Consider the following 26,690-nt stretch of genomic DNA (forward strand, 5'->3'; position numbering starts at 1 on the left):
CTGCGGGCACCGCTGCGGCTGGGGCGAGCCGTCGGGCCGCAGCCCCCGGTTGCCGGCAGAGCAGCGGGAGGAGCCCCCGGTGCAGCCCCGACCCGCGGGCCGGCCCCGGAGCGCAGCCCGGGTGGAGCCGTGCCGGGCCGTGCCCGCCGTCGGGGCGGGCGGTGTCCAGGCTCGCGCCGGCCGCGCTCGTGTCGCCTAAAATGTCTCATTAGCTAACGACTGTCCGCCGTGACGTCACCAGGGCGGCCCAGCCAATGGGGGAGGCGCTGGCGTGGATATTAAGGGAAAGTTAGTGCAAAGGCAGCACCCCTCTTTTGCTGTCATTGACATTTAAACTGTGTGGCAGGTTCTTGCGTGGAAATTGGCGACCGGAGCCGCCAGGTGCCTCCTCCCGGCCGCGGGACCGCCGCGCCCCGGCCCTCCGCGCCCGCTGACAGGTAACGGCGCCGCACGCCCCTCGAGCCCCCGACCGCTCGCCCCGACGCGGGGCCGCTCCCTGCCGCCCGCCCGACGGGAGGGGCCGGACACCCCGACCCCGGGCACCCCCACCCCGTGGGGGCAAGGCGAGGGGAGAGGGCTGCAGCCCCGCACAACAGGTGGGGGGGGGGGGCGCGGGGGGAGGGAGCAGTTCCGGCCGCTGCCCACCCGTCGGAGGGGGCGGCGGGGGCGGCCAGTGGTGCGAGCCGCTTCCCAAACTTCCCTCTCTGCGCGGGCGATGCCGCCCCCTCCGCTCCCGTACCCCCCGCCCCGTGACCCGGACCCCCTCCCGCGCCGGTACCCATCCCAGGTGGCGGGGGCAGCCGCAGGTTACCGCGCCCGTTGGGGGGGCCCGCTCCCCGCCCCCCCGGGCCCTGGAACAGCCGGCTGCCGGCTCGGGCCGCGGCCCCGCGGGTTGCCTGGACGGGGCGGGAGCGGGGCACGGCGGGTCGGGCGCGGCAGGCCCGCACGCCCCCGCGGAGGGGCGCGGAAAGGCGGGCTGGCGGCGGGGAGGCGGGTTGTCGTCGGGGGCCGCGTCCCGGCCGCTCTTCTCTTGGTAAGGCCGGGGACTCGTCGTTCGCCGCGGAGGCTCGGTCGCCCCGCTCGGGCTGGGGAAGGTCCGGTAGCCGAGAAGCCACTGCCTCTCGGCCCCTAAACTCAAGCTCGCCCCTCCAGCGCTGGGTGCCTCTGCTAAATGGGGGCGTCCGTGGGAGAGAGGGATCCCCTGGAAAGGTCGCTCTTCCTCCGAAATAGCACGAAACAAAATAACAGCGTAAAATCTAAAACACCGCTCACCTGTCCTCGAGCATCTCCAAATACTCCTGACGGTGCGTTAGCAGGAACGCTCCCCGTGATGCTTCGCTAAAATATAACGGTAAATGGACATTCTCCTTCAGTAATAAATCAAACACCATCTATCTCAGATCCTCCTCCCTAATTAGAGATGTTTATTGGAGATGGTGTTTATCCAGCTGTCATGCCGAGAAAAAGCTGTGACATAATTACCTCTGACCAGATAGTCTTTTATATGCATATCTCGCTGACATATAAAGCAATCGGTTTGCATTAAAAATGACAAGATCAAATGTTGATTTTAGTCGATATAATAATATTTCTGGTCATTAAATTAATTAAAATGCAACTTTCAGGCTCTCCAAATTACGAATCCTGCGATTTAAACCTTTTTTCTTTTTAGGAATTAAATGAGCGGCTCCACCAAAAGGATGGGCAGCGGGAAACGTACCCTGCAAACTTGCCGCGATAAATCAAATATGCCAGCTAAAAGAAAAAGAGCCCTCGACCCCTCAGCTTAATAATGCAGCTGACGTGAAGCCGAGGAGTTTCTCTATCGGTTCCTCGTGGTTTGCCAAATTTAGGTTTTGCTGCTAATTCGAGAGGCCAGGAGAGCCCCAGGTGGGGCAGAGGCGAGAGCGGGACACACACACCCCCAACACCCCCCCAACACCACACCATCCCATCCCCCACCCCCCCACTTTAACTGCGTTATTTTGAGCCCGCACCTCGGTGCTGGTGCCTTTGGTTTTGTGGCACTGGCAGCGCCTGCGGAACCATCTGCGCGGGGCTGTGAGCGAGCCCTGATAAGCCCCGAATTACTCTGTAATTGAAAATATATTTTTGGGAAAGGCTGGTTTTACAAATATCAGGGGTGTAGGCTTTTGATCCTTTCTGCTGCCTGTGTTCTCCAGTTGCTAATAAAACTCGCATTGAGCTCCTTAGTGGCTTGATTAACAGGCAGATTAACTGTTACTGGGGTTTTGAACAGCTTGTCCCAATCAATAGCATTTAAAAAGCCCGTCAGGATGCGCTAAGCTTCCACCACCATCACCCCCCTTCTTTTCTGAAGGCTTTTCGAGCGGGGCCGGTGGCATGACACATTTCACACACACACACACACACACATATATATAAAATCAAAGGCTTTCTCGTACAGAAAGATGTATATTCGCCTTCCAGTTTCAGAGCGACTTCGGCAGGGTCCAGAAAGCCTTTTTTTATCCTGCCACACAAAGCTGTGCCTTATGCAAAAGGCCAACATAAAAGAGGTTAAATCGATTCCAAACTTTCTGCAGATTGTTTATAAACTAGAAAAGCTCCACTTAACTCAGTGTCCTGTGCATTATAGGTTTCAAACACTGTCTCTACATATACAAATAGGCATTAAGTGTCCTGAAGGCAAAAGCATTGTAGTCTAAGACGTCAGGATTTGTGTATCTCTTCAGTTTTAGACCGAACTGGACAAGAGGACTTTAAGCATTTTTATGGGTATTAAAAAAGGTAGTTTGCAGCCCAGATATTAATACAACGAGACGATACTGGAGTCTCTAACTCAGCACTTTCTGCTTTCAGCACCTAACAAAATACGAAAGGGAAGCAAAAGCTGCTGTTTAACACAAATCAATACCCAGACACGAGATCATGTAAAAAAGTGAAAATTATTTTAATCAGGAAAAACAAACAAACAAAAAGCCTTGCCATATATAATAGTTACTTACCTTTTTTTTTTTTTTTACTTTTTTTTAATTATTATTATGCCCATTTCTTTTTTCTTATTGTTTGGAATAGTTAAAAAAAAAAAAAGGCGGGGGGGGGAAGAGAAAAAACAGATGCAGAAAAATGCTAGTTACAATAATCCTGTGCGGATTTTAAAGTAGCAATCTTCAAAAGGGTGCCTAGGTCCATGCCGAGAGCCAGGGCCGGGGCCGCGGGGTCTCACGGCTCAGCTTGGGCGGGCGCGGGTGCCGCCGGCGCAGCCCTCAGCCGTCGGGGGGGCGGTCTGCGCGGGCAGGAGGGCAGGGCTTTGGGGAGAGGGGAACGCCGAGCACCTCACGGCGCTGCTGCTCCTCTCGCCTAATTAAAAAGGCGAGCGGAGCAGTTTTAAAAGTCGAAAAATCACCTTCCTAAAAAAACCCCAACAAACAGTCAAACAAACAAAAAAAAACCCACCAGAAAAAAAATAGAGGAAAAAGGAAAAACAGGCCGAGCGGGCCAGGAGGGCGGCAGCCTGCTCGGAAGGGCGAGCGGCGGCTGGAAAGCTGCTAGGAAAAAAAAAAAAAAAAGGAAAAGAAAAGCCAGCGCTTCCCTCGGAGGTATCCAGGCACGGCAGCCCCGGCAGGTCCCGCTTCCCCGTCGGGCACCGCCGCCGCGGAAGGCTGGGGCTGGGGGCCGGGGGCCAGGAGGCGGCAGCCAGGGCCGGCCGGGCTGCCCGGTCCTCCGCGGGGCGGCCGAGGGGCAACCGGGCCAGGGGCGGCGGCGGCCGTGGGGCCGGTCCGGGGCCGGTCCCGCACAGCCCCTCCGCGCCCGCCACCGCGGGCGGAGGTAAAATGGCGGCGCGGAGCCGGGCCGGACCTCGCGGGGCTCGGCGGCGGGACGGACCCGGCTCGGCGGGACGCGACGGGGCGGGCGGCCCCGCACGGCCCCGCGCACGGGCGCGCGCGCCCACCCTGCGCGCGCCCACGCGCGCGCGACGCCACGCGCGGCCCCGGCGGCCCGCCCCGCTGCTCTTTCTTCCTCTCAACTTTCGCTCGGGGCTCCCGCTCCACCGCCCCCCCCCCCCCGTGACGTCACCGCCTTCACCCCTGCCCTCCCCTTCCCTCCCTGCCCGGGTATTTTTTTTTTCGGCTGGGGGGGGCGTGAAAAGTTTTTTGGGGGGGGAGGGAACACAAAGCCCGCTGCGCCCGAGGGGAAAATAGCAACAAGATTACGGCTGCTTTATTCTGGCGAGGAGGCGTAAGAAGGTGCTAATCCAAGGGGTGGCTAATTGAGAGCTTGTAAAAATGATATTTGCCTGCAATTTCGGACAAAGTGGTTTCTGTCTTTTCCCCCTTTAACGCCCCGTGAATGAGAGTTAAAAAATAAATCGCTCATTTGCTAGAGAGGGAGTGCAACGGGAAAAAAAATCAGGAGGAGAAAAAAAAAAATTAAAACCCACGGTCACGACTGACTCCAGCAAAAGGACTAGATCCCAACTTTTAAAGTCCCTTTGGAGCCTCCGAGATTGTGCGAGCTGACAAACCGCAGCCTCTCTCTCTCGCCTGCAGGATGCGTGCGGCGGGGCGGCCGGCCCTGGCCAGCGGCAAGTAGGAGCGCAGGCGGGCTGCGGCGCGGGACGGCTGGTCGCCACCCGCCGCGGGGGCTGGCCAGCGGGACACTGGTGCGTATTTTCCCTTGGCCCTTCTTTTCGGTTCTCTTTTGTCGCTCTGAAAGATCTGGGCGCCCCCGAAGTGATGTTTGGCGGCGGGGAGGGTGACTTGGCGGCTGCCTGTACTTTGGGAAGTTTTGGAGAGGAGATGAGGGAGCGCGGGGAAAGGGGGGGCTGCCGGGGGGAGGGGGCTGCTGGCCGAGCCCCCAGCTGTGGCAGAGCTCCCTTGGGGTGCCCCACGGCCGGGGTGCCCCCCCTCTGCCCTGCCTTACCTTCCGGGGAGATCCCATCACACCCCAATGCTCCCGTACGTCCATGGCGATATTCGGCTCCGTTTCTGTAAATATGCATGACTCGGGGAAGGAAAAAATACCCCAAAAAAACCAAACCCGCAGGTCGGCTCAGGCCTGGCCAGGGCGGGGGGAGCGGCCCCAGTCCCGGGCTGCGGCAGGTGGGGCCGCCGGTCCTGGGGCAGCAGCGCCGGGCTCTCCCCGCCCGCAACCACCGCCGAAGGGCCTGGCTCGGCCGGTGCCGGCCTCGGGGGAGGGCCGGGGGGAGCCTGCCCGCCACGGCCCCTGACCCCCGGGAGCTGCCCACCGGGCCGGAGCGGGGCGCCCACCGCCGCACCCCGGCGTCGGGGCAAGGGAGCCGCGGCGGAGGGGTAGGCAGCGGCCTCCGGAGAGCCCATTTTGTGCCATTGGGGAGCTGCGGCAGCTTCTCGGCGGGACCGGGGATGACAGTGCATGACGGCCGGGCAGCCCATTATCCTGCTCCCATTGAGGCGCCCTTTCACTCACATGCAAACTCCTTGGCAGAGTCGTTTGTCTCCTCATTGTACTTTATTTAAGAATGCAATGGTTGTCAGGGCTCTTATTCAATTTCAAGATACTTTATTGATGAGCTTTGACTTTTAGCACTTTTCACATGTCAAGAGAAGTCAAGTGTATGCGGCTACGACTTCATTTTATGCTTTGCGCGTTCATACTCTCCACTTTCCGCGGTGGCTCTTGGAATTTCTTTTTCCTGTCTCTTCTCCCTCTTCCCTTTCTTTTCCCCGAGACTTTTTTTTTTTTTTTCTTTCCCCTGTGCAGACCCCCCCTCCCCTCTCCCCCGGACCACTCGCCATAACCGATTGGGACACCCTGAGCTCGGACTGGTGCTCCCAGTGTAACCTTAAATGCATGCGCTGAGGGGTTGCTTTAGAGTTTACTGAGGTGTGTCTTAATAGTCCGGCATTCAACAAATGTACTTGTGGTGTGTGGTCAGAGCAGCAAAGTCATTTACTTACTTTCCCCCTTGAGTTTCTGGCAGCCAGTGAAGGGGGTCCCTTTACGAAAGGCGGGGGGGGATGGGGGGGGGGGGGAAGCCCCTTCAGCCGTCGAGCACAAAGCAGCGGCGCTGCCCAGCGCCCGCCGCAGCCTGCCGGGCCCCCCCGCCTCCATGTGTCTTAAAAAAAAAAAAAAAAAAAAAAAAAAAGGAAAAAAACCCCGACAACAACACGAAAAAAAAGAAAAAGCCCAAACCAGCCCTGCAGCCCTTAGTCAACAAATGGCACGTGGGAGAAGTTTGTGTGAGTGTTTGGTAAAGGACTCTTCAGGGCCTTTCACAAGAGCCCTCAATGCACAAAGTAAATGGTGTATTTGCTCTGCTCTTTGCCGGCCGGGCAGCGCCTCCCGCTCCCCGGCGCTGGAGCGGGGAAGGGGGGCTGCCGGCCTGGGGACCCCGGCCCTCACAAAGCGCCTGTCTCCCAAATATTTATGTCTTTACCATTTGAATGTTATTTTCCCCTTATCTCCATTGTCGGACCGGAGCGAACTGTTTAAATGCAAATTGACCTCCCTCCCCCCCCCCCCCCCCCCCCGCCCTTTCCCCGCCGCAGCCCCCCCCTCCCCCCCCGCCCGGCTCCCTCCCCCGTCCCGACCTGAGAACGCGCCGGTCCCCGGCTCGGCGGCGGCGCGGGGGGAGGCCGGGCGCGGTGGCGGCGGCGGCGGAGCGCGGGGCCGGGGCGGGCGGCGGACGCGGAGCCGGAGCGCGGAGCCGGGAGCCGGGCCCAGCGCATTCATATTCAAACGGCTGGGCCAATTGAGCCGGGCCGGGCGGCGGGCGGCCAATCGGCGGCGGGGAGGCGCTGGCGGCGCTTTGCATACGGCAATATTTCGTGTGGGAGCGAGCGGAGCATTTGCATGTTGTGGAGTGATTAGTGGGTTTGAACGGCGGCCCCGGCTCGGCCGCATTTCCCGCTCTGGTTCAGGCGCAGGGAGGAAGTGTTTTGCTGGAAGATGATGACAGAGGTCAGGCTTTGCTAATGGGCCAGTGAAGAGCAGTGGAGGCGAGGCAGAGACCAAGGCACACATACATTAATACACTTGAACCATCACCAATCAGCATAGGTGTGCTCTGTCTCTCTCTCCCCACTTCACTCACACACTCTTTTATCTCTCGCTCTCCAGTCACTGACAGCCCATTTTATTGTCAATCTCTGTCTCCTTCCCAGGAATTCAAGATCATACAACCAGCAGCTTCAGTGGAGAAAAACTATTTTGCTGGCAACTCTTTTTAAAGCACCATCATTTCAAATCAGTGCGCTCTTAAACTATTGACAGGAGCTTTGACAACAAGACAGGATGCCTCATAAAGGTGAGTGCTCATTTCTTGTCCCAACTTCTCCCTCCTTGCATTTTAATATTTAGGCAGGGCTCGCTCTCTCCCCTCCTCTCTCTCTCTCTCACTCTCTCTCTCTCATATTCCCATTTGCATTCCGGAGAGCTTCCCAGGGAACTTTCCAGCCCAGGAGCTCACAAACTTTCTGCCTTTCACATGAGCCCGTGTCCTCTGGAAAAGCTAAAGCATCTGACTCGGAAACCACTGCCAACACCAGCAGCAGTAATTCCCACGCAGCGTTGGCTGGGCAGGGAGACCACAAGCGCCGGTGCCCGTGCTGCTGGTGCTGCCGGTACCCCAGCTCGCCGGGGCGGCGGGACCCAACGCGGGCTCCGGCCCCACGCCACGCCGCGTGGGAGGGAGGGGAGCGGCGCCTCGCTACCCCGGGGCGGGGGCGGGGGGGGCGTCCGCGGCTTCTGCTTTGTGCTCCCGCGGTGTCGGTTAGCCGAGGATCACCCGTGGTGGTGGGGGAAAAAGAGGGAGCGAGTAGCCGAGAGAGTTGCGTGTGGGAGTGTGTGTGGGAATTAAAAAAATACAGTCACATCCTAGGCCAAGTCAGCTCCCAGGCGCGGTACAGGCGGGGAGCTGAGCGGAGCTGAAGGGCTGTCAGCTTTAATCAGCCACCCGGGGATCCTCCCAACTTGTCCCTAGTGCCGGCAACTTTCCCAGCTCCGGCGCGGGAGAAGCGCCGGGGGCGCGGAGCCGCCCGCACCGCGCAGCGCGGGCCCCGCCGGGCGCCCCGCACCGCCCTGTTCCTCCGCCGCGCCGGGCGCGCCCCGCTCCCCGCTCGGGCAGCTCTTTTCCTGCCTTTTTAAATCGAGATGCTGCAAAAAAATTTTTTTTCTTTAAAAAAGAACTAACCTCGCTTATTTTTGCAAGAGCCACTTCATCACCCCTTTGATCCCCCAGCCCTGCGATGCCCCCAGTATAGCAAAGCCTTTTTTTTTTTTTAAGAAGTTGCAAACTCTTCGCTGTAGGGAAGGAAAAAAAAATTTACTCATTTGCTCCTGGGAAGCACAACAATAAACTTGATTCCTTTTTCCCTCGCAAGTGCAATTGGAAAAAAAAATCTGGATTTGAATTTAACCTTGTAACGCTTTGCACGGAGGTGTTACATGGACGCGCAGGGCAGGAATAATTTCTGGAAAGTTTAAAAACAAACTTTCTCGAATGATTAAATGTACCTGGCAGAGGCCGTTTTGGAAAAAGACAGCAACGTCCTAGAGACGAAAAGTGACTGCATCTTCTCCATTTTAGGGACATAAAATGATAAAAGTGGCCCTTGACAATAAATGTTTATAGCTGCTGACCTTTTCCAACGCCTAATAGTGAACCGATTCGTTTTTATCTTTCTCTCATTTGCCCCGAGAATGCGAAAGTTTGTCATCTTAATGTCTAATTGCGGTTTCACCGGGAGAGAGGGGGGGGAAGCTATCCGCCGTCAGATGATAGCAAAATTTCGAGATTAAAAACCGACTGGCAGCTTAGGCCGAGCCTATTAGGACAAACATTCCCCTCCCGGCTGGGGAGCCGTGCGGGTCCGCAGGTCCCTGCGGGGAGCAGCGGGTGCGGGTTACGGCAGGAGAGGGGCGAGTTTGCGATCGTGTGGCTGCGGGGCCGGCGGGGGCGGCCGGGCCGGGCCGGGCCGGGCCGGGCCGGGCTGGGGGGTGGTGGAGAGCAGCCCAGCAGCCCCCTCGCTTCCCCTCACCTTGCTGCAGCACTCGCCTGCCCTCGCCCTCTATTGTAAAATGCTTTCGGCTGTGTTTAGGGTTTGCTTTGCTTTTGTTTCGTGGCTTTCCCCCCGCTCCTTTTCTCCCTCTCTTTTTTTTTTTTTTTTTTTTTTTTTCCATCCCCCCCTTTCTTTTAAATCCACTCATTCTCATTTCTGAGGTCCGTGTTGGCAGAGCTGAGGGCTGGAATTGTAATGGTGGCTTGCTGGATGGCTTCTTTAACCCCGTAGGCCCCACGTTTACGAGTTGTGCGTGAAATATGTGAGGAAATTGTGTCTGGAGAAGTGGGTTTCCCTTTCGGTGTGTGTCTATGCAGACGTGTTCGGTGTATTAAAGGGATGGCTTCACGTTCAGCTCAGCTGAAGGAGATATCGCCACGTCTCCATTGAAGTACAGTGTAGCTTGCTCTGTTGCTAATCAGGTAGCTCTCCAAAGAGCAGTAAATATTTACCAGCTAAAGTCTTCATGCTGCGAGAAAGTACTTGTTTGATGTTTATTTTTATGGATTTAAGATTACTAAAAGCTACTTAATAAATTATACCGTGGCTAGTCCTGAATGGGGAAACGTGCCTCTTTGAATTCTCCATAATATGCAGGAAGAGTAAAATTAATATTCATTATAGGCGCAAAAGAAAGAGAATGAGTATTTTTAGGCGAAAAAAAAGGGAGAGAAAATGAAGGCTGCGACTATTTCATTATTTTACCTCCTTTTTTTTAGCAACCCCCTTGAATGGGCTCTTTATTGTAATTGTCCCTCCCCAATTGAGCACCCCACTGAGCTGTTGTATCTTTTTACAACCCCTAACAACTCGCACCAGTAACACAATTACCGCCAGATATTTATAACGAGAAATTACTTTTCCATTTTCACCCGCGACGATTTCGAATAAATACATGGGGACGCATAAATAAATAAATAAGTGGCCCGGGGGGGGGAGGAGGGAGGGAAGGTGGCGAGAGGAGGAGAGAGGGAGCAGGGGAAGGAGGGAGGGAGCAGGGGAAGGAGGGAGGGAGCGGGAGCGGGGGGGGGGGGGGGGGGGGGGGGGGAAGAGAAAAAGGCGCTGGGGACTGTCCAGGCGCTGGGTCAAGGCAGGCACTAATGAAGGGAGAAGGGGCTTGTTTCTCTGCTCTTTGTAAGTTGGAGGGTTGTTGGTCCGTTGAGTTGGGAAGCTGCGCGGCCGGTTAAGGAGCCTGGGTTTCTGCACTCGGGGTTTGGGTAGAGGAGCAGAATGGAGGCCATTGTTCGCTTTCTGTAGGCTTTGTTTAACAGTTCTCACCCCCTCCTGTTCTTACTTTTTAAAGCAGTGAGGCGAGGTAGACAGCGTGTGTCACAGTACAGTGAAAAAGGGGAAGATCTAAAGACCAAAAAAGAAGTTAATCACAAGACGGGGAGTTTAGGGGAGAAAAAGTTGCTAGTGCCGCGGGGAAAGGGCGGGGGGGGGAAAAAAATAACTCGAGAAAATACCCGGAGGTAAAAATGGAGCCCCGCTCCCAGCAGGCAGGACAGCCGGCCGAGCACACACACACAGACCCCCCCCCCCCCGCCTCCGCCGGTGCCCGCGCAGCCCCCGCGCAGCGCAGCGCCGCCCGCCCCGCTCTGCTCCGCGCCCCGCACAGCACACACCTTCCCGGCGTCGCTCCGCACTTTTTAATGTACTTCTTCTGCTTTGTCCTAGAGGGAAGACTTTAACTAGTGACACGCAGATGTGCGAGTCCCTAAATTGTATGAGAGGACAGTCCACCCCGCTTTCAGGCAAGTTTAAAAACATGACTTCGGACTCTCTTTGTGATTGTTGTCACTCCACTTAATACACCACCTCAGCGAAGGGCATTAACGACGAGGCAATACGCCACCTGCATGCAATTAAAACGAGAAACCACTTGGCGGGTTGCTTTTCTTAATTTTTTTCGCGTGTTAGGGATGCATATGTACATTTTTTGCCCTGAGGTATTAAAGCCCCCAAATCCTTAAGCTAATCGGGGGAAGACGCCTAAGGATAACAAAGTAAGCCTGTGAGATATTAGCCTCTCTGCAGCTTAACGGTGTGCACTACCTCCCCTGATTAACGCCTATTTTATCACTGATAGACTGCTATAGGCGAGCCCCGTGGGATACTGCTCTATCAGCCCAACATGCAGAACAGTAAGTGACTCCGCGCCCCTTCGCGGCCGCGGAGGGCAGGCGGGGGCGGCCGCGGGCGCGCAGGAGCGGGCAGGCAGCCTGGGGCCGAGGGCCCGCTCCGGGGCGGAGGGGGGGTGGGGGGGGGGCGGCTCCGCCGGGCGCGGTGGCCCCTGCGCGGCCGGGAGCGCCGCCCGCCCCGTCGAGGCGCGGGTCCCGTCGGGGGCGGCGTGGACGGGGCCGGGAGGGCTGTCACGGCTGCGGGGCCGACGGGGCTCGCCTGGTACGTGGCCCAGGCCCTGCCGTGTGTCCTCCCTCCTCCGCAGAGGGAGCTGGGCAGGGAGCAGCCGCTCCGCGCTAGGTGCAGTTCCCCGCCACCTCCTGAGTTTATTTGCTTCCCGGTGCTGCTGATGTGTTTTGTGGATTATTAATATTTTTTGGCCTTTTTGTTGTTGTTATTGCTGACGTCGTTTAAGACCTGGCCGAGGGGCCTGCGCGGCTTTCGGAGGGGAAGGCACTCGCCCAACGCGGGAGCGCAGGGGAGCGGGGTCGGGCGCGGTGGCCGGCGAGGAGCGGCCTCTCCCTGCGCTCCGGCGCAAGGGGCTGCGCGGAGGTCGGGAGGGACCGGGGGTGAGGTCCCAGCCAGCCATGAGCAGGCCCCATCTCCTCGGGACGCGGATCTTCCGTGGGGTGGGCTCCACGCTGGGGCCCCGCGGGCGCGCTTATCTTGCGCGGGGCAGCAGCTGCGAGGAGCGCAGGCCGAGTTGTGCGGCCCTTGCGCGAGGCGGTGGGCCCCCACCCCGTGCTTCTCCCGGACGTCGCCGGGGATGCACGGCTCCGGGACCCCTTTATCATCCCCCCGCTGAACCGGTGAAGAAGTTGTGTCCCCGTGTGAGAAGCATCTGGAAAAACACAGGTTTTGGGGGTTTCTCAGGAAACCTCGGGTGGAGCTGGCTTTTTGTTGGTGGTTTTGTTGGTCTTGGCTGGTTTGGGGTTTTTTTTTCCCTTCTCTTTTTTTTTTCTTCTTCTTTTTTTTTTTTTTTTTTTTTTTTTCCGGGGCCTCTGCGTGCGTGTCCGTGCGATGTATTTTCATTTATCCCGAGATAAAACCGAGCCCCAGCAGCCCGGGGAGGGCATCACCTGCGCCTGGCGGGGCGGCGGCGGCTGCCCTTGGCCGTGGCGTGCCGGGGGTTTATGGTAATGGGGGATGCCTGCACTCGGCCGTTTGGGATCGCCACTGCAAAACGCAGAAAAGATATCATTCGGGTGAAGCCTTTATTTTGTTTAAAGGTCGCGGCGGGCTCTTCAGGCTTTGTGTTAATAACTCCTGGGTGTATATGGTGCAGAGCATCCAAATTGACACCATATGTTTTCCTATTAGATGACTAGCAATAGAATACAAGGCGCATAATCATTGCCACTGGGCGAGATCTACACCGCTCTCCAGGGAAATTATATAATGATTAAGGCTTAACCTTTTAAGTGAAACTTTGATTCTGCTTTCCCCGCTGCCATTTTTTATGTCGGCGAGCGTGTGTCCCCCCGCCCCCGAAATGGGCTCCCCGCACGCATTCACGAGGCCGGGAAGGGGGGGCGAGGGCTGGGGACGGGGCGGGGGAGTTGGAGCGGGGGGGGGAGCACCGAGGCACTGCGCCCCCCGGCCGCTCCCCGCCGCCCCGAGCCGGGCCGCAGCCCACCGCCCCCGGGGCGCAGGCGGGGAGGGACGCGGGGCTCCTCTCCCCGCGGTGGGAAGCGCAGGTCGCGGCGCCGGCCGCGCTGCTGGGCCGGGGCGGCAAATTCCCCAGCCCCGATGTCACTTTGAATCCATTGCGCGGGGAGCGCGCCCCCTCGGTTGTGTCCGCGCAGAGCCCCCGGCTACCTCAAACCGCAGCCTCCCTCGGAGGGAGAGCGAGTAGAGTTCAATCTAGTCTGAGTGATATCCAAATGCGGACAGAAAGGGTCGTTTTATCATGCTACTATTTGTCGTGACGATGCAATTTTCAAAAGCAGAGTACTGTCATAAAGTGACACGCCTGCCACAAGTGCTCCAACTGATCTTTTCAATTAGCCTTCCATGCATGATCCGGGGCGACTTCCGCCTATTTCCAGAAATTAAGCTCAAACTTGACGTGCAGCTAGTTTTATTTTAAAGACAAATGTCAGAGAGGCTCATCATATTTTCCCCCTCTTCTATATTTGGAGCTTATTTATTGCTAAGAAGCCTGGGCTCTTGGAGTCAATTTATCAGGAGGCTCCAAAGAGAGGAGAGCGGAGACGCGTAGCGCGGAGCTTCTCCAGGGAGACCTCCAAAGCCTGGAGCTTCAGGTCGGGCACTGGCGAGGCAGCCCCTCGCCTTGCTTGTGGCGAGGCGCGCTCGGCGGTGCGGATGCAGGCAGGCTTGGTGGGGTTGGGGTTGCGGTTGGTTTTTTTTTTTTCTTTTGGTGGGGAGGAAGGATTTAAAAAAAAAAAAAAAAAAAAAAAAAAAAGGGAAGGAAGCTACCCACGGCGATCCAGCCCGGAACATTGCTGGGGCTGGGGGCTCGCAGGCGGGGAGCGGCGGGCTGGGGCGCGGCGGGGCCGGGCGCGGTGCCCTCGGAGCGGCGGTGCTGTGCGGCGGGGCGCGGAGCGGCGCTCGGTGGCTGCGCGGGGCGGGAGCGGAGGGTGCTATGGTGGGCGCTGTGCTTCCCGCAGGTCACAGCGGCGTGAACCAGCTCGGCGGGGTGTTCGTCAACGGGAGGCCGCTGCCCGACTCCACGCGGCAGAAGATCGTGGAACTCGCTCACAGCGGCGCCCGGCCCTGCGACATCTCCCGGATCCTGCAGGTGAAGGCGGCGGCGCCCCCGTCCTCGCTCCGCTCCAGAGCCGCTGTGCCCACCGCTGGCCGCCCGGGCGCTACCCCCCCACACCCACCCACCCTCCCACCCTCACCGCCACCACCACCCGCCTTCCAGCCTAATAAAACCATCCAGCCGCTTGATTGGTGCTGCAAATAGACCTTTCGACGCGTATATATCTATCTACCTTTAAAAATATTTTAAATTTTTTTTTCTTTTTTCGCTCCCCTTTATTTCCATCCGGTGGTAACCTGCACTGTCGTTACAGTTAGTTCGCTGTAATAAACTGAATTATACGGCTCGGCATAATTTCAGTTTCCTTTCCTTCCCTCCTCCCCCCCTCCCGTATTTACTTATGATTTTGTAAGATCTGTATGCATTTGGCGTGGCTTACTGCCTTTTTTTTAATTATTTTTACTTTTTTTTTTCTTCAAAAAGGAACAAAAAAGAGGGGGGGGGAGGGAAGAGAGAGAGAGAGAAAGGGGGAAAATAAATTAAAACAAACCCACCCCCCCTCAAAGCCACGCTGTTTTAGCCCGGAATCTGTCTTTACGGACACTAACGCGATCTGGCGCAGCTCAGGGGTACTTTGTAAGTGTAGGTCTGGATAACCCTCACTCACCCTGTCCCCCAAAAATACTCTTCTGAGAGCAGTGAGGACGATGGAGACTAGCCTGACTTAGCTATTGTTCGCATTAAAGGCGTATATTAACATTGATACTGAAAGAATTACGTTTTGACCAGATTTTTTTTTTTCTTCCAAATGTTTTTAAAGTATCACTTTTGTAGAGGGTAGGGCCACGAATGTAATTTTTTTTTTAAAGAAAAAAAAAAGACTCTCTAAGTAAGTTCTCATACCATTTAAGGTATATTTTTGTGTTATAGACCCATGCAGATGCAAAAGTCCAAGTGCTGGACAATCAAAACGTAAGCTTGTCATTGTTTAATGCATACTTAAACAATTTTATTTTTGTCTTGAAATTATTAATAATGTGATTTTCTGTCCGCTTCCCTATCCAGGTGTCGAATGGATGTGTGAGTAAAATTTTGGGCAGGTATTACGAAACTGGCTCCATCAGACCCAGGGCAATCGGAGGTAGTAAACCGAGAGTAGCGACTCCAGAAGTTGTAAGCAAAATAGCGCAGTATAAACGAGAGTGCCCCTCCATCTTTGCGTGGGAGATTCGAGACAGATTACTATCAGAGGGGGTCTGTACCAACGATAATATACCCAGTGTAAGTTCATGAAAAAAACCTTCCTGTGTGCCGTTTACAATGCTGGGTAGCCCTAGCGAGCCTCTGCTTCCTTTGTTTTGGTATCAGATGAGAGGATAGCAGGTTCACATCATTTGCATGTGGCAGGGTCAGACGCATTTTTTCATACAGAATCTGACAAATGCCTTTAAGGAGGGAAAAAAAATAAAAAAAAAAAAATGCGGGTCACCCCTGCGCCTGGCGCCTTAGGACTGCGAGCATCAGTCAAAGCCATCACTCTGGTTTTGCAGGGTTGGGTTTGGGGTGTTTTTTTCTTTCTTTCCTTTTTTTTTCTTTTTTCTTTTTTTTTTTTTTTCTGCCACCCCCCCCCCCCCCCGTGGTTTGTTTGTTTGTTTGCACCACCACCAGCAGTACGCGAGTCGGGGCGGCTGGGACACGGCGGTGCGGGCCGGCCGCAGCGCGCAATCGGCGCTCGGGGAACCCCTGACTTGCGCCCAGGTCGAGCTGCCCGCAGCGCGCAGGGGGCGCAGAGGGGCGCGGGGGCTGCGCGGGTGGCTGGCGGCGAGCGGGTTACCGCACTACCATTGCCTTTCCTGTCCTTTGCCTTCCAGGTGTCGTCGATAAACAGAGTCCTACGCAACCTGGCTAGCGAAAAGCAACAGATGGGTGCCGACGGGATGTACGACAAGCTAAGGATGCTGAACGGGCAGACGGGGACCTGGGGCACCCGGCCCGGCTGGTACCCCCGGCACCTCGGTACCCGGGCAGCCCGCCCAAGGTAAGGGAAAGCCCGGCCGCCGCTCCCCGGCCCGGGGCGGCCCGGCTCGGCTCGGCCTCGCCTGGCGGAGGCGGCCTCGACGCGGGTGACCCTCGCCCGCTCCCCGACGGGCGGTGGGCAGGTTCCTCGGGACAGCGGGGCGGAGGGCGTCCCCCGGGCCGCCTCCCGGGGCGACTGCGGGCAGCGGGCCCCCGGCCCCGGTCCGGCGGTGGGCAGGGCAGCTCGGGCGCAGCCGCTGTCAAAGCCGCGTCCGCTGCGCCGCGGTGCCGGCGGCCGGGCGGGCTCCGGGGCTGGTCCGTAACCTCGCCCAGCAGCCCGGTAACCGGGTCTCCCGCACCCGCCCGGGCCGCCTGCCCGCGCCGGGCTCCGCGGAGCCGGGGAGATCGGTAGCTATCTCCGTAGGGCTGATTATAGCTGCTCCTCAATGGACCCGAAACAACTTTGTAAATATAGGAAACTGTTTATCCTGAAGATTAATAGGTATTTGTTGTAGGAATGACAAGGGGATAATATGAAGGATAATGGGATGTTACGTTACATACTTAAGATGGTTAATGGCTTTTTTTTGAATACGGGCTCTGTTGAGGCTCGGCTCTCCCTGGCTGTGGTCAGTCCTTTAGAAGAGGTGTCTATATACAACAACCTGCTTTTTGTTTTCACCCCGCAAGGAAAAAAAAATCGGTAACTGTGCGGAATATCTGGTACAAAGGATGTTTCTGTCACACGCAAGAATTTGTTATGGGAACAATTCTGTCGCTATGTAATTGCTCATTAGAGATCGTTTTGTTTCTCATTAAGGCGACATGAATAAGCGTCTAGTTGAAGGAGACAGCTGTAGAAATGTTCCACAGGAGACCTCTGGACACGATATGGCACCGCTTGCCAATTAGACATGTCAGTTTTAAGAGAAGAAAACAATCTATGAAGGACACTAGAAAGATAGAGCGGAGCCCTCGCTTCCCCCCACCCCCACTTTGGTGTTTTTTGTTGTTGTGTTGTTTGGTTTTTTTAAAATTTTGTTTTGCCCGATGTCCCCCCTCGGAGCCGGGACGGCTCCCGCCGACAGCCGCCCGCCGGCTCGCCCCTACCTGCGGCGCTCGGGGCCGGGAGGGGGCTGCCCTGCCCCGTTGCCCGCACCCCTGCCCCGGGCCAGCGGCCCCGGGGCTCCCCGTCCTTCCCTCTCCGCCTCGCACCCGAGGGCCGCACCGCGGAGCGGTGCGCACTTTCCGCCCGTGCGGCTCCAAACGACCTGGGCGCTCTCGGTTCCCGCCGGTTGTATTTGGCTTTTTTTTTTTTTCTTCTGTCAGAAAAGGCGTTAATAGAGAAATGTGGGGCGCCCCCCTGCCTGGCCGCCCCGCCGCAGGGCGCTGCCCCCGGGCCCGGCTCCGCGCGGTGCGGTGCGGGCACACCTGGGGCCGGGAGGCCGGCGCTGCGGCGGAGGCGCCTGTGCCCGGGGGAGGTGGGGGAGGTGTCGGTGGAGCTGCTGGGGGCTTGTGGTGACCCCTTCCCGTGGCGTGGGGGTGAGCGCAGTTTCCGCAGGGGCGGGAGGACCCCGGGAGCCCCCCTCCCACAGCGCAGCCGGGATAGCGCGGTGCGGAGCGGCGGGGCCGGAGGTGCGGGGGTGCGGAGCCAGGAGAGGCGAGGGGGAGGCAGGCAGGCACTTAGAACATCCGCATCGCAAAATTAAAATTAATAAAATGGATTTCCTCTGGAATATTCATGCTCCCTCTAATGTTTTTCCCTTGCAGGGGTATGTTACTGGATTTTAAGAGTCCATTACTCAAAAAGCATAAGGCGAGGTTAGGTCTCAGAGGGGTACAAATATGGTCTCAATCTGATAAACGCCATGCAGCAGTGAATAAAATAATGGATACATGAGGGCTGACAGAACAAAAAGAGACATCTCTATCCGGGAGAAATTCTCCAGTGATTTAGTGGTTTTAGGGATCACCGAGACACTGTTTCTTATCTTCCCCCCCCCCCCCCCCCTTCTCTTATAAGACTAAAGCCTTCTATAGGATTTAGACACTTTCTCTTTCAACAGATGCTACAATGTTTTGATCCCAGCTCTATAGCTGAGAGGTGCCGCAATTGGTTTGCTATCTTTTTTTGCTTGTTTTCCGCCTCACTGATTAAGACACTAAGAAACTAAGGAATGATTTTATTTCCCAGCGTCTCCCCCCCCCCCCTTTTTTTTTTTTTTTTTTTTTTTTTTTTTTTTCCAGGAAACAAATCCTATACCCAGCGTCAGATGGTCTGGCTATAGGATAATAGGGACGGACATTCACTCGCTTTCTTACGGATTAGGTCTGGAAGGTGGAACAGCCCTATTGAGATCGCTTCTTTTAGGGGCTTTTAAAATAAAAAAAAAAAAGGGGGGGGGGGATGTTTTCTAAAAAGAAGTATCTCAGTTGTCCGTCGCCGGGGTTTTAAATGGTGATAGGCGAGTTTAGGTGAAACTTTCGGCTGGATGGGGGGGGGAAGCGCGGAGCGCAGCGAGGAGGCTGCGAGCACCCGCGGCTGCAGCAGTTGGGAAATCGGGGTGGTGGCCCGGGGAGCGGCCCCGGGGTGCCCTGGGCTCCCCGGCAGAGGCAGGCGCTGGGAGCCCCGGCCCCGCGGGGGCAGCCCCCCGGGCCGCTCCGTGCGGACAGTGATGGATGGGGGCGGTGGCGGAGGTTACGGCGGCCCCGCGGCGGGCGGGCGCGGCCCCCGGCGCTGCCACCGGCGCTTGGCAGGGCGGCTGCCCCGGCGCGGCGGCCCTCGGCGGGCCCGGCGGCTTTGTGTGCCCTGAAAGGCGGCCCCCCCCGCTATTCACCCGCCGCCGGCCGCCTCAATGGGGCTGCGGCCGCCCATATGGTCACCGCGGCCGCTGAATCCCCGTGTTTAAATGGGGGAGAAAGTTCGGGTTTTAAAACATTTCAAAGTGGTTGAAAGGGTCCCACCAGATCCTGTCACAATTCCCCCCGAGCTTTGAAGGCCGGGGCCATTGTTCGCCGATTATAAATGATATTACTTTAAAGTTGATTTCCCACAATATTTAAAGGATGTAGCGGGAGTGTCGCTATTTATTTTTGCCGTAACTTTTCAAGAGAATTAGCATAAGCAGCCCATGCGTTCCCCCATCCCGTCTCCCCCTTTATGCGACATCAAAACGCCTGGAAAAATATGCTTTGAAAGGAGAGGGAGAGCTAATGTCGGGGACAAGGACTTCTCCGCCTCGGCGGCAGCGCCCGTGCCCTCGGGCCGCGGCGCCCGGGGGTCCCCGTCCAGCCCCGCCGGGCCCGGGCTGCCTCCCCGCCGCCGCCTGCAAGCGGGGCACAATGAAACTTTCCCCTGTTTAATGACAGAAATTACATTAAAAGTGGTGGAAATGCCCTAATTAAAAACGTACCACTTCAATGATATGCCAAACGTTCAGCTGCAGAATAGCATATTTAGCTAGTTAGCGAACTCGCTACTATTTCTTTTAAAATTACATGTTAAAATTTTAAAAGAAATCTTACTTTTCTCTGGTGCAACACATTACAAAGAATGGACAGTCCTTTTATCTAAATATAAAATTCCATTTTCAGCAATTATAGCCTGTTCTTGGTGATGATATAATTACAGCTGTGCTCAGTAATAGGTGTCAAGGCAATGCACACTCATACAATAGTTGAATAAAACTGCAGAACAATGCAGGCACTTCTAAATTCACAACCTTTAAAATGAAATTGACTGTGCAGAATTCAAATAAAAACTGGATAAATATTTTTTAAAAAAGATTACAAGCTTGGTTTGGTTTCTTAATAGCATTTTCTGCAAACCTATCAACATCTAATTGATTAGATAGGAATTAATGATTATAGATAATCTGAAATACTGAACATTGCTATTTTAAATATAGCAATAGGTAAATAAATGCAGCAGGCAGAGGAGACTGCCATGGCACTTCAGCAGCGATTCATGGAAAGAATCACTTTCAGGGGAAAAGTATTTTTATGCAGGTTTTATTCCAGAGGGAAAACAAAATGAAATTAAGACCAGGTGATCGGAATTCCTCATCTCCAATGTTTATCATAACACTGGAAACCGAAATGTTTCTGTGATACCCGTGTCGTTAGCGTGGTGTCGCTTCGATACCCGAGAGGTTTTTAAGGGAGGGTATCAGCAAACATGGCTGAACTTGTCCCTAGTTGCCTTATTTCTCTGATAGGGATCTTAAAACAAGGGTACCTGCGTTTCACTTTTCCACTCTCGGTTCCACAGATGGCTGTCCGCAACAGGAGGGAGGAGGGGAAAACACTAACTCCATCAGCTCTAATGGAGAAGATTCAGACGAGGCCCAAATGAGACTCCAGCTGAAAAGGAAGCTGCAGAGAAATAGGACATCCTTTACCCAAGAGCAAATCGAAGCCCTGGAGAAAGGTGAATGACATTTTCCTACGGGTGAAGCAGGAGAGGAAAGCAAAATGTGCCCTGGCTATATTAAGAGCTGAGCGGAAGCACGGTATTCATGTGCCCTGTATATATATGTATGTTATTTTAAGTTCGTGGCTCTCTCCGTCCTCTTTTATTCACTGAGCTCCAAATATTCATCGATGGCTGTGGCATCCACCGAGAAGCTGTTAAAAGGTTTTCAAAGGGAACATACTCAAGGCACAGATCATACCGAAACATCAATGTTACACCCTGGGCTCCTCTCGGGGAGATAAACCTCCTCCTGCCACCTGTGCCATGTCGCCATGCGAGGGCAGGCAGCTGGGGCTGGCACAGCCCCCCGTGCCTGCCCCCACGCTCACTGCCCATCCCCAGCGCTGCTGCAGCCCCGGGCTGGGAGCAGGTGCCCTTTTCCCTGACCGGCCTGGGCGCACCTCGCCTCTGACCCGCTGCAGATCTTTGTTCTTATTTTCTGCTGTTATTTAGGGACGTGCCATTTTGCTTCTTGGTGACAGGGTCAGAGCTGCCTTGGGGACCCCCTCAGTGGAGGCAGAAGCCCTCACTGCTGCTTGAAAGATGCAGCGTTGCACCCAAGCCTGCCTGCCCCCTTAGCGATACTCCCCAGCAGGCAAGGCGTCCTCCTTCCCAACACACCACACACACACAGCTCAGCTTTGCCTTTACAGCAATGTTTGTTAAGAGCAGTCAGAGCATAGGCAGTGCAGAAGCAACTTGCATTTTACGGTCAGCCACATTAACTCCATGCAACTAATGCAACAATATTTCTTTCTGCAGAATTTGAGAGGACCCACTATCCCGATGTGTTTGCGAGAGAGAGACTAGCTGCTAAAATAGACCTGCCTGAGGCAAGAATACAGGTACTGAATTGCTGTGCAATTATAACTGTTCTTATTTTTACGGTTACTATTCCTGGCTTCTTGGAGCACAGGGCAGCCCCTATTTATGATCGGGTATTTGTCCATCTCCCCCTTCAGGAAAATTACAACAGCTGGGGTTTGCTTTTGCATGCTGCTTTGCCGTGCTGTGAGCCAGCTTTCTATCAGCACTGCCTGGGGTGGCGGGGGGGAGCCCCACACCTCTAGTCCTTGTAGGGTCACTCACATCTGTCAAACACTCTGTTTCCAGGTGTGGTTTTCTAATAGAAGGGCCAAGTGGAGAAGGGAAGAGAAGCTGAGGAACCAGCGAAGACAAGCCAGCAACACTCCCAGCCACATTCCCATCAGTAGTAGTTTCAGCACAAGTGTTTACCAGCCGATCCCGCAACCAACGACCCCCGGTAATGCCACCAACCCACTCACATTCATCCATCCTCTTGGGGAAAAAATGAGACTCTGAGACTGTATCGCCCATTGTAACTGCGGTTAAACTAATGTGTTCATCTATCTGTCTATTCTATTATAGTTTCCTCTTTCACATCAGGTTCCATGTTGGGCAGAACGGACACAGCGCTCACAAACACGTACAGCGCGCTGCCGCCCATGCCTAGCTTCACCATGGCCAACAACCTGCCTATGCAAGTAAGTCTGGCGCTGCCACCACGGCATGATGCTCTCTCGCGACCCAGTGGCCCCTGGGGGGTGCAGCAGCATGGGTGGGGGCCCTTTCTCTGTGGGACAGGGGGTTACAGACCCACACCACGCTGCAGGGAACCTGGCACCAAAGGCTTCCCTGGCATCTGAAAAGATGCCCTATGTGAGAGGGTCACAAGGGGAAGGGTGCTGTAAGACCTGGTGCTCAACAAGTGCTTTTTCCGAATTTTAAAAGACAAAGGTCCTCAAATTTACAAGGCAGCAGTTCTGGGATGAAAAAACTCTTTTCAGGAAAAAAAACAACCAACCCCATGGTTAACCTATGGAACTCACTGATGCGGTATTGTGGAAATTGCTGCCTGAATAAGCTGCCAGAGGGATCCATCCTTCCCCGTGTAGGTAATGTGGTGGCGGCACATCAGGAACACCTGAGAGAGGGAAGGATGTGATTAGCATCAGTGGTTATGCCAGCTAAGCCAGAATTGCAAGAGCTGTCAATCCTCATGCCTGAAAGCATTAGCTGATCACCAGCTGGGTTAGGAAGAAATCTATTCCTTTGGGGTCTGTTTCTATAGACCTTTCAGATGCAAAATTCCTCCTTTTTTAATGGTGGGGTTGGCCTAGGAAGGTGCTGGCCAATTACGGGAGTTTTACAGCTTTGTCTGAGGCACACAGCATTGACCACTGCTAGAGACAGGCGAGCAGATTAGAGAGCCTGACTCCTCCGCCGTGGCAATTACGATGTTACTAATTGCTGAACCAAAATTAACCAAATAAAGTTAGAGTCTCGCAAGTTCGCAGAAAGAAATGACGTGGCTAGGTCGCTATTTCGTGACGTTGGAGGCTGGCGGCGCCGTTCCCGGTAGCAGATGACAAAAGATCAAAAGGCTGACGTGGGAGGGGGACCCTTGGGAAAGCAGGAGGCCCCTGATCCACTGCTGCCGGGCACCTGGGCCAGGGACCTGGCATGTGTGAGCCGCTCTGGAAAGTCCTGCCTATGTGGCCACCACGGGAGGATGGCCACGCGATGTCAGAGTGGGAGATCTGGCAGCCGAACAGTTGGCATCTCCCTGTGGATGCACGGCGCGTTGCTGGTTCTCCTAGAGCACAGCGTGTGTGCTCAGTAAGCGAGGCTGTTTGCATTTTTCGAGACGGTGTCTGTCGGGGAAGTGCTGACAGAGGAAACACGTGTGGACTCGTTGAGGCTCATGCACTTGGAGTGGGAATTACTCATCCCGGTTCCCGCTCCCCTGTTGCCTCCCTGTGTTGGGGCCGCACCAGCACCCTGGAGTGGGAGATGCTCCTGCTTGGTGCCTCCCTGGCACCCTCTGCCTCCAGCTGCTCTCCCCCCCAGCAGATAGGGTTTTAGGGACTGGAGTTTAGGCAAATGTCTGATCTCCTGGGATGCTGCTGGCAGGGGTTTGCTGTGACTGTGGCTCTGACAGGGGATTGCCACACATGTATGTGTGGGGTTGGGGTGACCCAGGTTCTGAAGGGGGATCAACGCGCACATGTGCGCGTTGGTCCCCCTTCAGAACCTGGGTCACCCCAAACCCACACTTACATGTGCACGTACAACATGCCTGCAGATGCAGGACCAGTCCGTGTGCCTCAGCGGAGTAATTTCTAGTTACACCCCTAACAGTTTTTAGTTACACCACCAAATGTGAGGTGAGATGCCAGCCCTGTCTCTGGCTGCAAATGGCATGAGACATCTTTCTTCTGCCCAGGTACAAACAAGGGCAGCATTCAGGCTTTGGTTCCTTGGCTTAGGTAGGTAACACCATCGTTAGATGTAGGGATCTGCTCACCAAGTGTGTTTGAAAAGGTGCCGGGGACTGTCCACGCTGTTTCTGTGGACCAAAAAACCTCTGGGAAGAGGCTTCTTGGTTGAGCTCCTACATAGGGCTTTACATCTAGGTCCCAGAATTTGAAACCGAAGCTGGTTTTGGCTTGCACACGCTGCTTCTGAGGGCTGGCACATCCGTCCAGAAGAGCATAACGCTGTGTTTACCTTGGCCGATACTTAACGCTCTTTCATCCTCTGCTCCCATAGCCCCCGGTACCCAGCCAGACCTCCTCCTACTCTTGCATGCTGCCCACCAGTCCATCGGTGAATGGACGGAGCTATGATACATACACCCCTCCTCACATGCAGACACACATGAACAGCCAGCCGATGGGCACCTCTGGCACCACTTCCACAGGTGAGTGGCCTCGTACTCCCCCTGCCCTTCTGCCAGCGTGGCTTCCTTGCTCCAGCCATCAGGTTTTTCCCATGTATTTGCCGGGAGAATTCTCCCCAATGCTGGGAGAGGTCTCTGTCGGGTTTAGTAGCTGCTGAATCAGGCGGAAGATGAAAATGTGTAACCTTGCGGGCTAGAGCAGAAAGTCTGATTTTTAAGCTGCCACTGGAGGGGTAGATGAAAGACAGCTGATTAACAGAGGTGTCGCTTGAATAGCGCTACAGTGGAAAGCTCTTCAGTGAGGCCCCCATCCTGCTAAATCTTCTCTGTATACTTGATTTCTAAAGCAGCATTTATTTCACTGTCAGATTTCAGCAGCGATACCCACACCCATCACGTTCAGTGTACGTGAAAGTGTTTGCAGGACTGGGGGTGTTTTTACCGTGTCTGTTGTCAGAGGCTATTTTTTGCTAACGATTTGAAGTTCTTGAGAAGGCAGGTAACCTGTAGAAATATTATCCTATGCATAAGAAGGCAAAACAGCGTATAAAAGGGTAAGTGTCAGTGTAAGCAGGAGCAAGCCAGACACATTTTAAAAGAATAGAAATGCTTAGTGTATTTTGGGCTGAATTCCCAACTGATACAAACGAGCCGAAGCTCTGGCATTTATCTCAAAGCATGACAGTTTATTTATAACAACAAATCAGTGAGATGTGCACAGTTTTTTAAAATATACCCACCTCACCACCTGACTCTGCAGGCTGGTAGATGGCAAGCTTTAATACCAGAACACAAGCACAAATATATGAAACTATAAAGCAAAAAATTGTGCTATGTATAGAAAAACTAAAATATCCATTTTCCCCCTCAATTTTCAGGTCTCATTTCCCCTGGAGTGTCAGTTCCAGTTCAAGTTCCTGGCAGTGAACCTGATATGTCTCAATACTGGCCAAGATTACAGTAAAACATGTGTTAATTCTGTAAATGACTATATGGACAACAGTTGGATGTTCAGCAGTATTTTATAAAGGAAGAATGGCTCTCAGAGTACTTCTGTACTGCAACTGTGCCCTATGCTATAACACATGGAAAAGACTTTCACACGGACCTTTGTACACTGAAGGCATTATATCAGTTGGAACAAATCTTCATTTTGGTATCCAAACTTTTATTCATTTTGGTGTATTATTTGTAAATGGGCATTTGTATGTTATAATGAAAAAAAAAAAGAACAATGTAGACTGGATGGATGTTTGATCTGTGTTGGTCATGAAGTTGTTTAAAAAAAAAAAAAAGAAAAGGAAAAAAAAAGAAGCCATGATCAACAAGCTTTGCCACGAATTTAAGAGTTTTATCAAGATATATCGAATACTTCTACCAATCTGTTCATAGATTATGGATTGCTGTTCCAAGTTTGTATCATTCCATTGCATATAATTAAACCTGGAACAATACGCACTAGATTTATGTAAGAAAAATATCTGTTGGTATTTCCAAAGGTTGTTAACGGCTGAAGCTATGTGCAAACAGGGGTAAAGAGAGAACTTCGATGAAGAAAAGAGTTTGATAGATAAAAGGTAGATTGTGTCTTCGATATAATCCGATTTGTTTTATGTCGAAATGTAAGTATTTGTCTTCCCTAGAAATCTCCCAGAATGATTTCTATAATAAAGTTAATTTCATTTATATTTGACAAGAATATTCTATAGATGTTTTATACACATTTTCATGCATCATACGTTTCTTTTTGGTCGGAAAGAGTTAATTGTTCTTAGATATAGTTGTACTACTGTTCACAGTCCAATCATTTTTGTGCATCTAGAATTCATTCCTAATCAATTAAAAGTGCTTGCAAGAGTTTTAAACTTAAGTGTTTTGAAGTTGTTCACAACTACATATCAAAATTAACCATTGTTGATTGTAAAAACCATGCCAAAGCCTTTGTATTTCCTTTATTATACTATTTTCTTTTTAACCTTATAGTGTGGTGTTGCAAATTTTGTTACTGTGTTAGGTTAATCTCATTAAGTTTTATTTTGAATTTATTTTGAGTTTTCAATCAGGAGGGATTCTTAAGTTTTTATAGACTTTCAGCCCTTCCACTAGCCTGTAATTTGGGCTAACAAAAAGAAGATAGGTTCATGTATCTAATTGCAGCTGAGAGCAGGAGGAGGTTGTTTATTTAGCTTGGGTTTCTGGGGACGCTCTAAATGAACTCCAGAATCCAGCAGAATTTCCAGCGGGGAGTTTGCATAGTGCCAGTCCGTGGTGGAGACGCGATGCATGCCCGTGTCTATCTGTTGTAATTATACATAAAGTAGGTATAGACACATATACACACAAATATACATGTCTGACTGCTAAAAATTGTTTTGTTAGGATGCTTAAAAAGAAAAAAAAACCCCACAAACCAGCTGTGTTTTTAACAAGCTCTTTGGGGAGAGTGAATACCATCCCTTTATATTGCCACACAGCATAATCTTAGTGTAATTTTCCATTGAACTTGTAACCTGGTTAATACCTCAATGCGCTTTGTGTGAGGGTTGTTAGTGTGGGCGTGGG

At 53.9% G+C, this 26,690-nt stretch overlaps 1 protein-coding gene across 1 annotated transcript; it reads left to right on the top strand.

Moving 5' to 3' along the window:
- Positions 1 to 303: 303 nt before the first annotated feature.
- PAX6 (paired box 6) lies at positions 304 to 26,108 on the top strand. Its single transcript, XM_055814608.1, is given in 16 exon segments — positions 304 to 437; positions 4,536 to 4,648; positions 7,131 to 7,273; positions 10,704 to 10,780; positions 11,116 to 11,170; positions 13,838 to 13,968; positions 14,866 to 14,907; positions 15,001 to 15,216; positions 15,807 to 15,938; positions 15,940 to 15,973; positions 20,222 to 20,380; positions 21,188 to 21,270; positions 21,539 to 21,689; positions 21,833 to 21,930; positions 23,999 to 24,149; positions 25,007 to 26,108. Coding segments are annotated over 12 exon segments (1,293 nt in total). The 5' UTR covers positions 304 to 437; positions 4,536 to 4,648; positions 7,131 to 7,273; positions 10,704 to 10,780; positions 11,116 to 11,160; the 3' UTR covers positions 25,093 to 26,108.
- Positions 26,109 to 26,690: the final 582 nt, after the last annotated feature.

This window comes from Falco peregrinus, chromosome 9, assembly GCF_023634155.1.
Source record: "Falco peregrinus isolate bFalPer1 chromosome 9, bFalPer1.pri, whole genome shotgun sequence".
NCBI classification, from domain to species: Eukaryota; Metazoa; Chordata; class Aves; order Falconiformes; family Falconidae; genus Falco; species Falco peregrinus.